At 35.9% G+C, this 15205-nt stretch overlaps 1 protein-coding gene across 1 annotated transcript; it reads left to right on the top strand.

Moving 5' to 3' along the window:
• The first annotated feature begins 974 nt into the window (after nucleotides 1-974).
• Nucleotides 975-14479, top strand: LOC106929359 (nuclear GTPase SLIP-GC-like). The gene is made up of 25 exons (XM_088008344.1): nucleotides 975-1183; nucleotides 1253-1339; nucleotides 1402-1628; nucleotides 2205-2402; nucleotides 2505-2586; nucleotides 2861-2973; nucleotides 3283-3318; nucleotides 3529-3553; nucleotides 3651-3737; nucleotides 4459-4552; nucleotides 4750-4966; nucleotides 5059-5289; nucleotides 6736-6942; nucleotides 7021-7190; nucleotides 7565-7658; nucleotides 7758-7845; nucleotides 7948-8069; nucleotides 10843-11022; nucleotides 11130-11275; nucleotides 12317-12434; nucleotides 12625-12733; nucleotides 12817-12950; nucleotides 13307-13388; nucleotides 13465-13542; nucleotides 13611-14479. The coding sequence occupies exons 5-24, from the start codon at nucleotides 2520-2522 to the stop codon at nucleotides 13521-13523; spliced, it is 2379 nt and encodes a 792-aa protein (XP_087864470.1). The 5' UTR covers nucleotides 975-1183; nucleotides 1253-1339; nucleotides 1402-1628; nucleotides 2205-2402; nucleotides 2505-2519; the 3' UTR covers nucleotides 13524-13542; nucleotides 13611-14479.
• The last annotated feature ends 726 nt before the right edge of the window (nucleotides 14480-15205 follow it).

Here is a 15205-nt window from a genome sequence, read left to right as displayed (position 1 = left end):
AACATTTTGACAGACGCAGATTTCTACTCACCGGAGTGTAAGTGTCGCATAGGATAACGTCAGCTTATTCTTCTTCTTGGGTTTTTGTGGGATCCGTCCTTATTTTTATTTCAATCAAACATATTAAAAGGTTTACAGAACAGTTTGCATGCAATCACAAACGAAAACACATCTTAATTTTTCTTAAATTTATTTGGTGTAAATCATTGATATCATACTCAAAAGTAGTTTTTTTTTTTTAAGGCTTTTAAATCAAGCTAACAACAAGCACAATAAAACCCCTCCGGTTTTATATTTTACTGAGTTATTTTTAAATACCGAATTAAAGTATTGTGACCGATACGTCTGACATGTATTTGTAGTAAATATTCTTAATATCCTGTTCAAACTAGTACATAAATTGTAAATAAAGGTTTTAAAAAAAAATAGAATAGACACGTCATCTTATTCGTTCCTAAGTCGTCAGTATCGGACGCTTAGGGAACGGTACAGCGGTACCCCTTCGCGTCACATATTGACGCGAAGGGGGTACCCTCCGTCAATATGTGGCCGAGGGTACCTGCCCAAGCGTCATTATGTGACGAATTGGGAGTGAGAATGTGTTGAATAAGCAGATGAAGAAATGAAAGAGTTTAAAACATCAAACAACTTAAGAGGGAGGAGTGAGGAATAATGAAATAACTAGGAATTTTGGAACTGAAATAATAAATAGGATTATCAATAAAATAGTAGGACTTACCAAACTATTAAAAACATAAATAGCAGTAAAAGATAGATATTAGAAAACTTGATAATGTTGCAAAGAACTCAAAAATTTTATAGAAAAATCTTGAAATATAAGAAATAGTTATAGACTTAATCTTGAACCCAAACTGAATAAATGTGTCTCTAAATGTATGGACTTAGTAAAAATTAAGAACTTGTCATGAAATGTTTTTGTTTTTATCTTTTATTTATTTTTTTATTTTTTATTTTTAGACCAGATATTTTAAATTTGTGTCCATCTTTCTGTGGTATGTTGGTGCGGATTCACCTTTAAGGTGAGTGGTGGGCGGCACCAACATACCCTTTAAAGCCAGGTGTGTGGGGTGCACACTCACATACAATTGTTTTGAGCTGTGGAGGTGGCGTTGTGAGCTTGTGTGAGCCTGTCTTTCCTCAAGCATCAAGTAATGGTTTTCAGGTTAGTTTTGTGATTTTCCTTCTGTTGGATTTTAGATTAGTTTGGCGATTGTGGTTCCTTTGGGTTCAGGATTGAGGTTGTGCTGGTGCTCCCGTTTTGCTCTTTGGGAGTGCGTGTGATCAGGCACGCGTCGTGGGCGTGGAGCTCTTAACCGAGGTATGTGGGTTCATTGTCGGCTTGTTGAGCTCGGTGCCATAGTTCACCTTAAATTTTTTTAGATCCTGAGGTGTTCGGGACTTGGCGGTGGACTGTTGTGTGGTTTTCCCCCTCCCTCCTCCTGCCGCTTACTGGTGCGCGCACCTGGCCTAATTGTCCGTGGCGCAAGGGGAGCACGGCCACGCCAACGCCGTTGTTTTGTCTTTATTTTTGTTTCATGCCTTTTCAGCTGGGTGTCATTTACCCAATTGATTTATTCTTTATTTTGGCCAGAGTTCAACCGTTTATGGTGAGTCCCCCTATTTTTCAGTACGTTTATTTACAATTTGTATTTTTTTTTCTTCTCTTCTTTGTTTGCATGTAGGTTTAATTTGTGAATTGCTTGTATGATTTGGTTTATTTAGCTTGTTCAGTGCTTTGCTGGTCTTGCTTTTCGTTTATTTGCTTTGCATGTTTTCTTTGGTTGGGTTGCAGTGTTTTTCTGCATGGTTCTTTTTGTTTAGTTATTAATTGGGTTTGAAAACAACTTGCCGCTCAAGAGCTGATGTGCAGTATGTATTTTGTGAAGTTTGTAAACTGTCTTTAACACATATATTCTATTGTTGTAGGCCCATTTTAAACTTTTGGAAAAAAATAAATTAAATTCTTTTTTTAAAACATTATGATCCACCTCTCTTTGTTGTCCCAACCTGGCGTGGCCTTTATGTAGATATTAGAAGTTGAATAGTCCTGGGGCCAAGATCTCAGGTGGTAATACTTTAAAATTTAAAGTATTACCACCGCAGTTGCCACATTTCATACAGTTTTAATATCTGCTAGAATATTTCTGAACCAATTAATTGGCTAAACTCAGTTTGTTTTACAGTGTGGACGCCTCTAGCTGTTTTCCATTGCAGCTCCTCTTTTTGTCAACCAAACCACACCTTCCTGTTTCTCGTTTCCTTGCTGTTCACCATTTTGAATGTCAAACTTTGAAGAATCAACTTGACTTTTATAAAACAGCTTTGAGACAATTGTTCTCCTCTTCATCTGAAGCCTGAAGCCATAATTTCATTCATTCTAGGTGAGTTTTTTTTTTAATTTATCAAATTTAAAAAATGAAATGCCTATGTGAAACAATACATTCATAAAATATATCATTATGATTTTATGATTTATCTTCCAGTCTCTGTTCTTGGTCATGGATGACTTTGTTTGTGACACGCTAACCCAGGCTGGTCTGAGTGACTTGATTGAAATATTTAAAGGTAATTTATTACACTGTATAACTGTTACTTTCGTCATAGGATAATGTCACAAGAAAGTTAAAAAGACATGGATTCACAAATGCCTGTTAAATATATTACAATAATAATGTTTTGAACTCAAAGATAAATGTGACCATGGATATGGCATTTAAGTGCTTGTAGTAAAAGTCACTTTATTCTGCTTAAGGACACATAGCGCCTCCCAGAGGACAAAGGGACAAACTGTTCAATTATTGGCATGACTGATTTCTAATGAGATGTTCTTTGATTACAGATGAAGGGATTGATGGAGAAAGTTTTTATATGCTTCAGGATGCAGACATCGAAAAGTTGATTCCAAAAATGGGACCAAAGTTAAAATTCAAAAATTTACTCAGATGGTTAAAGGTATGTCCTGTGCTTTTTTAAAAAAAAAAAAAAAAACTTTCACTAGTGTGGATATATGCTTTTACATATTATTATTATTATTGAAAAAAATATTCCATTGATGATAAAGACTGAACAGTTTTGGAAAAATGTTTTATCACTAGGCAGAACAAACCCCAAATGAGAGCCCAAATAATTTTCCAACACATGCAAGTCAAACATTCTTATTTTAGTTTAAAGTGAAGTATTTTAGCCTAACATCTGTGATATGGCTACTTGGCTTTAGTGTTCAATTAAAAAAGCTTTTTACTATGGTTATTTTATTTGTAGGGTCACCAGAAAGGTGAAGCAACTGATATGACTGAGGTATATATTTGTGTGTGTATTATAAGATCATAAATGTGTATTGTGATTTTGTTGAAGAGTATAACTTTTTGTCCATTTGGAAAATGTATAATCAGTACAATCAGTTTAATGAAAATGCCACAGCAACAAAATAAACATTTTGAACTTTTAAGTTATTTTATAATGGAAAAGCGTTTTTAAGTTTAGTCAAACTTTTCTATTCATCTTCAGGTTTTACCTTCTACAAGTGGCACAGGTGAGAAATACAAGATCTTAGTCAAAATCTTTTCATGTACATTGACATAAAAAAATAGCTAATAATAAATCAATACGAGTAACATTTTGTTTTTTAGAACAAGGAAAACGAAAATCTGGCCAACAGTTGGACAGCAAAGGACAACCAGCAGCAAAAAGGAAGTGTGAGACAAATTCTTCAACAGGTATTTCTTTTTATACACATTGCACCAACATAAAAATAATTATATTGGTATAGTTAAATTATAGCTCAACTTTTCCTGTCTTTTCATGTCTTTTTATTGTGGGCTATCAATGATTCTATTGCATCAGTTTTTTCACATTGATTGACATGTGGACTCAGTTTGCAAATCTCCATATATTTTACATTTTATATGATTTATTAATACTTTTACATATCAAGGTATTATGAATGATCAAAAATAAAAGTTGATTGTTTAAGATAAAATGGAACTTTTTAATGAAAATAACAGATTCTATTTCTAATTAAATCAATCAAGTCAAATTTATTTGTATCATGCATTTCAACATCCAGGCAGCTCAAATTTTGTCTTAAAAACAGAAAAATACAAATTCATACAACACTCAGTCAACAATAGAAAAATTATATTTTAAGTCCCAATGTTATCAAAAATATTGATGTTTCATTTATATTGTTTCAAACAAAATTTAAGTCTAGATTTTTGGCTGTTATGATTTTCCTAAAGTTTGTTCCAGATTTATGGTGCATAGAAGCTGAATGCTGTTTCTAATTGAAAAATTTAACATTTTAGCAACAGTGAATATTTGTATACTAATTTTTCATTTTGTTTCATACATAACAGCACATATGTCACAATGAGTCTGTAGATTAAGAAATTCTAAAAAATGCAATTTTTTATATTGTACTTGTATTTTTATTTATAGAAAGAGAAGCAAAGATATTAAGTGAAGTGAGAAACATTATGGGGGACATCTATGCCAAGTTACAAGATGACAGTGATCTCAATAAGTTCTTGAAGTAAGTAGATTTTAAGATGGAAATAAACTAGAATAAAGATTAAAAACATTCCTGAAAATCTAGAGATGCAATTTTACAGAGTACTTAAATGTTTGCATTTTCTTTTTTTTTTCTTTAACATTTGAGTTTTTGTTAAACCTTCCTATATTTTGTCTTATACACTTTAAAGCTGACTAAAATGACTACATTTTCTACAGAAAAAAAATCAAGAATCTGGAGAGGGAAAAGAGGGAGCTGGTTGGTGTGTTTGGTAAAACTGGAGCTGGAAAGACGTCTTTGATAAATGCTGTCCTTGAAGAGAAGAATCTTTTACCCTGTGGACGTGTCAAAGCCTGCACCTCAGTCATGATTAAAGTAGAAGCTAACAGGCACAATGAAAAATACGAGGCAGAGATTGAATTCATTTCACCTGAGGTAAGCTAAAAACATGTTTGTGAAAGTATTTTGAAAATTCAAACTTTGTAATTTTACACATCACTTGAAAAGCAATTTATATTATTTTTTAGGACTGGGAAGATGAATTAGGATCACTGCTTTGTATCATTGAAAAAAGAGATAAAAAAATACAAGACAATGATGATTATACTCGTGAAGAATACCGTGATGCTCTTGATAAGCTGTCGGCTCTGTATGGAGAAGAATGGAGAGACAAATCTTGTAAACAACTCATGGACCGCAAGTGTTTCAACATTTCAGAATTTCTACATTCAACACCAAAAACTTTGGTCTTTGATTCAGTAAGATACAAACATTCTATTAACAGTAATTTTGTGTAGCAATGTGATGGTCTTCTTTCAATACATGTGCCTGGGGAACAGAACCAAACAAAATACATTGGTGTTGGTAACAGCTGAAGGCACTGAAATGTCAAAGCTGTGTTGCTCAGTAGGGTTTAAATGCTGAAATTCAACAGGTGACATTAATTACATGCACACTGCTTTTGCATACAAAAAACTTAACATATGTGTGTATGTATATATTACAGAAAAAAATGCTGAGGAAAATTTTCACCTTTCACTGTCATTCAGAGCTCCCAAGGAGTCCAGCCCACAACGTGCTGCTGTGAACGAAGTAACCCTCTGTGGGAGAGAGGCTTTTAGGTCAGAATAGGTAGTTTGATTAATTACCATTATGAAATATTAACACATTAAAATTTTCAGATTTAACATGAATTTAACACATTAACATAAGTCAATGTTAATGTGTTAAATTTGTCAGAGAGCAAGAGAAAAATGTGTATATATAAAGTCCCTTCTCACCCTCTGCGGGTGGTCTCTCTCTTTCATCCTCTGAGCTCGGGTCCTCTACCAGAGGCCTGGGAGCTTGAGGGTTCTGCGCAGTATCTTGGCTGTGCCTAGAACTACACATTTCTGGACTGAGATGTCTGATGTTGTTCCTGGGATCTGTTTGAGCCACTGCTCCAGTTTGGGGGTGACTGCCCTGAGGGCCCCGATGACCACAGGCACCACTGTGGTCTTCACCTTTCAGGTCTTTTCCAGTTCCTCTCTGAGGCCCTGGTATTTCTCCAGTTTCTCATGCTCCTTTTTCCTGATGTTGTGGTCACTTGGTATTGCTACATCCACCACAACGGCTTTCCTCTGTTCTTTATCCACCACCACAATGTCCAGTTGGTTCGCCATTACCATCTTGTCTGTCTGGATCTGGAAGTCCCACAGGATCTTAGCTCGGTCATTCTCCACCACCTTTGGGGGTGTCCCCCACTTTGACCTCGGGGCTTCCAGTCCATATTCTGCACAGATGTTCCTGTACACTATGCCCGCCACTTGGTTATGTCGTTCCATGTACGCTTTCCTTGCCAGCATCTTGCACCCTGCTGTTATGTGCTGGACTGTCTCAGAGGCCTCCTTGCACAACCTACACCTTGGGTCTTGTCTGGTGTGGTAGATCTGAGCCTCTATTGCTCTGGTGTTTAGGGCCTGTTCCTGGGCGGCCAGGATGAGGGCCTCTGTGCTGTCCTTGAGTCCAGCTTTTTCCAGCCATTGGTAGGATTTCCTATAAGTCTGTAAATTGTAAAAGTAATGGGAATGGAGCTCAATGTGACCCTCCTAATTTCAGCTTACAATAAAACCCTCCTGAGCAACACAGCTTTAAAATTCCAGTTCCTCCAGCTGTTGTAATAACACAACTTTTAATATGATTATTATGACTATTATGTTTTGCAGGCAGATGATCTATCAGCAGATATGGTCAAATACACAAGGGTTCCCACAAAAGAGAAAGCTTGTGAAGAAATAAAGCAGTGGTACTGGCCACTTGTGAAATGTGTGACTATCAGGGTACCAGACAATCCTTTTCTCCAACACGTCACACTTGTGGACCTTCCTGGAAATGGAGACCGGAATAAAAGCAGAGATACAATGTGGAAAGGGGTAATTTATCCTTGCCTTTAGATTTTTTTACTTAAACTTGCTATATTTTTTTCAAAGCGCTGACGATACTTTTTTCAGATTGTTGCAGACTGTTCCACCGTCTGGGTTGTCGGTGAAATCAACCGAATAGGAACAGAAAAAGAATTATGGGACATCTTGGATGAGATTGAAAATCTGATTGGAAACGGTGGCGAGTGTCAACGTATTCACATTATCGGCACGAAGTCTGATGATAGTGGAAAGAAGCTGTGAGTTCACTACTCTGCCAAATAAAACTTAAAGAGCCAAAAGCCATAAAGGTCCACTACGCTGCTTTCATGTTCTATTTGGGTGGTCAGAGTTCATCCTCCAATCAAAGGGTTGCCAGTTCAATTTCTGCTCTGGCCTTCTTTTTCTTTGTCATTGGGCAAGACACTTCCCCCGCCTGGTGGTTTTCAGAAGGCCTGGTGGCCTGGGTGCATGGCAGCCCACCCTTAGACTGTGGATACAATCCAGTAGCTTTGTGTGAAAGTCTGAATGTCAGTGTGAAGTGCTTTGGGGTCCTCAAGACTTGATAAGGCATTTATTTAATATGCAGACTTGTTGGTCATTAATCTCCAGTGTATCTTTTCTTGTCTTTTAGCAACGAAGATGAAGCCCGGACATTGATACTCGAAATAAACTCAAATGTCAAAGAATTTGTGAGGGAAGAAATTAACCAACTGCCCAAGATTAAGGTGAGACTGGAATACTAGTAAATGCATAGCACAATGTTTATCTACAATTAGAAATAGACTTAATTGCTACATTAACAAGATACTATTAATTTTTCCTAGAAACATTTCAGTGATGAGTGTTTTCAAGTGTTCACTGTGAGCGCCACAGAATTTTTTATGAAGGAAGTTCTAACTCTAGAGGAAACTGGCAAGTTGTGTCAATCTGTGTGAAACATTTATCGCATAGCAACTTTGCAGAACCACAAACTGTGTGAAATTACATGAAACTAGACATGATTTGTTTTCACAGAAATACCCAAGCTTCAGGAAGTTTTGCAAAATCTCAATGACTGTCACTCAGAGACATTAAACTATGTGTCTGGAGCTCATGGGATCCTCTCTTTGATTCATGGGGCCAGCAAAAGAAAAGAGGTAAGAATAACAAGTTAAATGTTTTTACTGTATTCAGCTGTTTGAGCTGATGCAAGAAAATTGTAATTCTGCACAAACAGATTTCATTCATTTATAACTGAATTCAGAGAAATTTAAAGATAATAAAAGTCAGTTAGCTTAACATTTGTTGTATCTACAACACTGAGGTCTACTTGAAATGTGACCACTGAAATTACAATAACACTTAATTTGTAAGGAAAACTAAATGTGTTATGTAGATTGACCTGCTTATTAGGCTTCGAAATGGCATTCAATGAATATATTCATAAACGGAACAAAGATTCTAGCAAATTTCCCTTAACCCTTTCATGCATAGTGGTCACTGCAGTGGACGGGTATGCTTGGATTTTATGTTTCTTGTTAATGTTTGTTATAAATGCACACAGACTTTTAAAGTGGACATTAGTGCATCAAGCAATACACTGCCAACTACTGTCCATTAATTGCAAGTGCAAGAAATTATTTGTTAAATCCAACATGGCGAGCAGATGAAAAAGTATCAAACTCAGGAATATCCAGTCCCTCCTCCTACTGTGGAGAACTCTTGCAGGTAAAAAAAAATATGGTGACATCAAGAAACCCCTAAAGACTAATACTACTGATGTACACTGAGCAAAAATATAAATGTCAAATATTTTTGCCATGTTGAATTAACTGTAAATAAGCATTTGCTGATATTGTACAAAAGTAACATTTCTCTTGATTTATGTATATTTTTTAATCCAGTTTGCTGTCAGTGAGCATTACTCAGTGAGTTATTTTTTTTACTCGGTGCATGGGTGGGGCATGTCCAGTGGGTGATCAGACAAAAATGAGAAACAGCTTTACAATCCTTGGACTGGGGACAATAAAAGGCCACCCCAAAATGCCAAATTTTGTCAGAAGTCATAATGCCTCAGATGTTGCAAGTTATGCAGGAGCGTGTCATTGGCATGCTGGATGCAGGGATGTCCATCAGAGCAGTAGCTGCACAACTCAATGCCCAGAGGACACAGGTAAATTGTGTCAATCTGTGTGAAACATTTATCACACAACTGCAAATCAACCTCGTCAGTCATGTATGACCATTCCAGCACAAGATCACCACATCAGGCTCATCCATCTGTGGGATTGGCCAAGGCCAGTGACACACACAGCTGATGAGACTACTGGTCTACACAACAGATGCATCACACCTCAGACTGTCCTTAGAAGCCAACTTGCATACTCTGCAAGATCCTCAAGCTGACCCACATCATGTTAAAGGACTGTCGATCCGCTACAATGTTATCAATGCTGATATGAAGACCAGTAATTACTGAAATATAGTTTGAGTTTCTCTATATGTTGCGTAAATGATCAGAAAACTCTTGTTCTTGACACGGGGCGTTTATATTTTTGTTCAGTGAATTTTCCAAATAACTATATATTTGGAGAAAATTACAACTGATCACCTGTCCCCTAAAGTGGATGTCATGAATCAGTGGCAATATTTTGACAGGTATTAATATCAATACTGACTATAAATCTACAGTATACACCATTTCCAGCCAGTATTTTGACTGCAAAAAAGTGAGACATTTTAGTTAACTTTCAGTCTATTGTTGCCATGAAGTAAAGTTTTTATTTACTGTCCAATGATGGCAGTTGTGACAGCAGAGATGAAGATAAGAAATCTGATCACTGAGGTAAATCAAGATTTTGAGAGACATGAAATAACTGAATTCAGTTATTTGCAGCATTTAGCAGAATACAAACCTGTATGGATTCTAATAAAAGAAAATAAATCTGGCCTTAACAGAACTGAGATTGAAGACATTTCCAGTAATGAATATGGAATCATGTCATATCTCGGATACCTGAGGTCAAGAATGCATTTATCAGAGCCAAGTCTTCACCTTGACAGAATACTCAGTGTTGAACCAGAGAGAGAACACATGCAGGATGCTGTCCCTCAACGGCCGATTTTGGACACCCCATGAGATCAAGCTAAGGTCTAGAGAACACTGACCCTCCATCACTGCAACCAGAAATAACATGCAATGATCCAGCCCACAGATAAAAATACATCTGCATCCAATGTGTTTGCAGCCTGGGTGCTTTCTGCATTTCCATACAAGATAGTCTTGCTATCTTGTATGGAAGATGGCAAGCCTGCAACAGACTATACTGCTATGTTACAGAAAACAGAATGGCTGAAGTGTTATAATGTCTTGTAAAATTTTAAGTTTCCATAATGCAGTTTAAGAGGAGCCATAATAAGACTAAAATGAGACCAAGCTGTTCAATGAGTGTGACTGAACAGGGATAAGACGGTGAACATTAGACTAGGATGAGTTGGATATTCTATAAATGTATATACATTTCCCCCATCTTGTTTTATGCTCCTAAAAACTCAGACATCTGGAAAAAATTTTCTAATTTGCTTAGCTATGTGTATACTGTGCACAACATTAGGATATCATAGCTATCGAATCCAGCTTTAAAATTAATTGCTGGTATAAAAATAAAAGCAGCATGATTATATTACAACTTATTGTGGAAAATTAATCTGATCACGATCTGACCAACAACCATAGGATAATAGAATTTTACTCTTATTTGGGCCTGGCATTATTTATTCCATCTTAAAATTTTCTTTTTGAACTAAACCAACTCTTAAAACGCATTCTCAGATGTACATGTCATGGATAATTTTTCGGCAGTACTAAGTTAAAATAGGTTTGGATATGTCTGAAAATAAACTAAGCAACTACTGGCATTGTTTTTCTAGGATGACAGAATCAAGGAAGTGTGTGAAGCCCTTGAAGAAAATCTAACCTCCCTTCAAACTGAGTCAATTAATAATGAAATGATAAAGATTTGCAAAGCTTTTGATGCACTCCTTCAAAAGGGAGTTGAGGAATCCAAAAACTCATGGGAAGACAACTTGAAGTCCACCTTGCATCCACAGGTATTTATGCTGATAGTAATTAGAAAGGACATGTATGTGAATGTATTATATTTTGATTGCTTTTGTTATTGGATTTGATTAATTTCTTTTTCATGTCATTCCCCCAGAATGGTCGGGGATTTTATAAGCAACTGAAAAAAGCTGTAGAAAATGAAGGAGTCTGGGTACCTAAAAAAGGAGAAATAAACATAAACATGAAATTGGCTTCCCCTCTGATTGACAGCATTGACAAGGAATTCAGAAAAACCTTTCCGTAAGACCTTTGTCTTTACGTTATCTAACTATAACACTGGTTACAAATAAAATTCACTGAAGTTCCTGTTCCCAGTTGCAAAAAATATATGTAACGCCTAGAATACACCTGTTTGTGAAGTGCAGGTATTGGGACGAAAGGTTCAAAACTCATTGCATCAGTAGTTTGTTTTTGCAGTAGTGTCACTGTCTCACTTATGTCTAGTGATCAGGCTTATGAAGAGTCTTTTCATTCAAATGTAAATAAATAGTTATTAATTTCATAATAGTGTTTTAATTGGTGAGATTTTTATTTTGCAAAACTACTTTTCATTGACTTTTATTTTTTAACTGTTTTTAGTTCAGTGTTTATGTTTTCATATTCAAATGAGGGGACGGGGTTTTCTCAGAGTACAGCGACTTGACTGGCAGCGAACTTCAGCACACATTTACTGATCTCTGAGGTTATTAATGTGGTGCGCTATAAAGGCTTGAACTGCCGTATCGGTACAATGAAAGAGGCAGGATATCTTTGGAGTATGGAAACTCATCTCCATTTAATCAAAAGCTCTCCTAAAAACTCAACTCATTTCAAACTGAGTTTTGAAAAATATAAAACTATGTATAGATTCTTGCTGCATGTACAGTAATGTGCAGTTGTAACTCGTCTCTGCAAATAGACCTTCAGCATAGTGTAGCATGACATGAGGCAACTATCATAAATTTCTGGTATTTAGGTAAATTACATACCTATTGTGAATAGGTGGGCTATGTGACGCAACTCTATTTTGCAACATAAAGAAATTTCTGACGGATCAAAAAAAAATCCTTTCAGCAACCGATACATCTGTAGATTACATTACCAATGATGCTATGTATAGATTTTGTAGAAAGGTGATGATGCATAATTATGTCTTGAACAGGTTTGAATTGGATGTAAGGTACACAGTAGTGTGACTGAGGGATTATATTTCTAAAATATAGTGCCCCAAATCATTCATGATTGCATGAATGATTTTCAGTTTGATATATTTGAAAAAAATCCATATTTGATATGTTTCAGAAATGATGGAAAATGTGGCCCATTCAACGGAGCAATCAATAAGTTTTCAATTGTCACTAAAGAACTGAAAGAGAAGTACAAAAATGTGGAACTGGAGCTGGTATTTCTCAAGTCAGAGGTAATGAGTGAGAAACATAACTTGTTAGAAAATAAAAGATTTTATGCCTTATTAAAAGGCTTTTAAAAAATTTTAAATAAAAACGATTTAGAAATGGAAGTTAAGAGGATCATAAAATGCTTTAACATAACAGTAAATCTGTATTATTTAAAACATATTTTTAAATTACTGTTTTAAATTTCTATTTTAGGAAGAACGTCTGAAGATAAGTCTGAACAAAAGTATTCGTAAGCGCAAAAAAACAGTTTACAACAGTCTAACAACAACCATTAAGGAAAAAATGGAAGACTGCTATAGAGGTAAAAAAAATAATTACAATGATTTACATTTATGCTTTGGTATTATTTATGAGCACCTAAAACATCATTATTCTGTTTTCCAGAAGCAGCAGCATTTAGAGGAACTGGCACATTGAAGAACATGCAGGACACTATAGAGAATCACGTACATAGATCAAAGAACACCATGTTTGAAGACGCTAAAAAGGTCATGATGAACCACCTGGACAACTTGATGGTTTGTTACTTTTAATACGTTAACAGTGAAATATAAATTGCATTACTGTACTCTCCACTCTGTTATCCTCATACTGATCCATACAAAGCTGTGAAAAAGTGCATGGCTTCTTTTGTTTCTGTTTCCTCTTTCCAAAGTGTCTTGATGAATTATTTTATGCATGTGCAATCTGTAGATCAGTGGAGAGATTCTTGATAGAAAACATATGGCTAAAATGTGATGCCTTATTAAAAATACTCCTCCACTACGGTGTGAATAAAAACAAATTTCAGGCATTTTGACAATAATCACATCCCATTAATCTTGAAATTAACTTTTGACTGAACCAAGTGATAAAAGGTTTAACTCTAAATCAGGTGGACGTCCTGAATACACTGGAGGACACCATGAGGGAATCGATTGAGCTCTCACTGAAGACTGATGATCTTTCACTTCCAGGTAAAATTTCAGCTCTTAAAAGAATCTATTTAAAAGGATATTTCACAGAAAACCCTAATTAAAACTGTTTTCTTAGATGTTTCAGCACAGCTGGAGAGGGTCCAAAAACTACATGCTGAGCTGAACAGTTGTTAAAACAGGGAACATATTTGAGGTAAAGAACATTTTACTGAATGATGCAACAAAAACTTTGAGCTCTAATTGTGGCTTTTAATTCAACAGATGTTCTCATTGGAGGGATTCATCATCATAAGAGGCTAATTTAAGCTTTCATTGCAACTTCCATCATTTTTTTTTCTCTTGGAGGTCTATATGCAACAATTTTCATTTTGTTTATTAGAGCCTGAATATTTAAAACTTAGAAAGTGAAATTAAAATTGCAAATAAAAGCATCTTTACTTAGAACTTTAAGAAGAATTGCAGGAAAATGTATAGCAGACATTTCCATTTTTAAATATACATTCTTTACCTTTAATTATGTGATAAAATGTTTGATTTTTAGCTTGTTAATTACACTTTTTTTTACTTAATTTTAGAAATGCTTTGCATTACATTCATTCATCCATCCATCCATTTTCTTTACACCCTTGTCCCTTAGTAGGGTCAGGAGGGGTGCTGGTGCCTGTCTCCAGCTAACGTTCCGGTCGAGAGGCGGGGTCACCCTGGACAGGTCACCAGTCTGTCGCAGGGCAACACAGACACACAACCATGTACACACACGTTCACACCTAGGGGCATTTTGGAGAGGCCAATTAACCTGACAGTCATGTTTTTGGACTGTGGGAGGAAACCGGAGTACCCGCTTTGCATTACATTTTAAATATTTGGTACAATCAAAGGAAAGTTTCAGAAAATTTTGTTCATGTTTGTTGAAGATTGCATAAAAATGTAAAGGAATATAACAAAGTTACTCTTATTTCTGAAGATGACCAAGCCTCTAATTCTCCTTTTTTTTAGCTGTGTAGTTGTAAGGCTAATGCATGTGTGATTTTATGTCCTGTATTCATTCAATTCATAACTATTTTTGCTGTTATACGTTCTACCATGGACATCCAAATTAAATAAGAAATAAAGTTATATATGACACATCACATTTTTCTCTTTTTAATTTAATTATTGGAATAATAATGATATATCACTTTCAGTGCACTTAAGTGTTTGAGACATCAGGATGGATCTTTTTAACATCTTGAGCTGGCAGGTACACTCTGACAATCCTGCTTCCACAAAGGTTGAGTGGAAGGAAAAACTATTAGGAAAACATGGAATAGGAATAATTGCCTTCTTAAAGGAATGACGAGCAAAATCCATTTAAGAGTTTGTTGGAGCTTCATGAAGAGTGGACTGAGGCTGCAGTCAGCTCATCAAGCAGCATTAAGGGGAGACTAATCTACGCATACATTAGAAATGTCATTTCTTGTCTAGTCCTTCAGAACAATCTTTTCTGGCTTAATAGGGGGGGGGGGGAGAACAATTGTACTGTTACTCACATGGTCCAGCGTCATCTTTTCAGATGAAAGTAGTTTACATTTTATTTTAAAATATTCAGGTAGATGTTCAGGGCTACTGAGGGTTAAGGCCAACATCTTCCTACAGCAGTGGCTGACAGCGTGTTTGCTGGCGGGCTACCTGAGGACATATCGGTCTGTGTAATTGACAGAATGTCTCCAAAAGTACCAAAATCAGATTTGAAATCAGGTAATTAGTATGCGTCACTCAGTTATGGAGTTCCTGCAGCAGCCAAAACATGCTTTTGACTGTACTTCAACATCAACAAGATCATTTTAAAGGTTTTGTTCAAATCTAAACACTTTAAC

Source organism: Poecilia mexicana, unplaced genomic scaffold, assembly GCF_051168715.1.
Source record: "Poecilia mexicana isolate PSO_F unplaced genomic scaffold, ASM5116871v1 scaffold_8, whole genome shotgun sequence".
In the NCBI taxonomy this organism is placed as follows: domain Eukaryota; kingdom Metazoa; phylum Chordata; class Actinopteri; order Cyprinodontiformes; family Poeciliidae; genus Poecilia; species Poecilia mexicana.
This window is presented reverse-complemented; position numbering and strand designations above follow the sequence as displayed.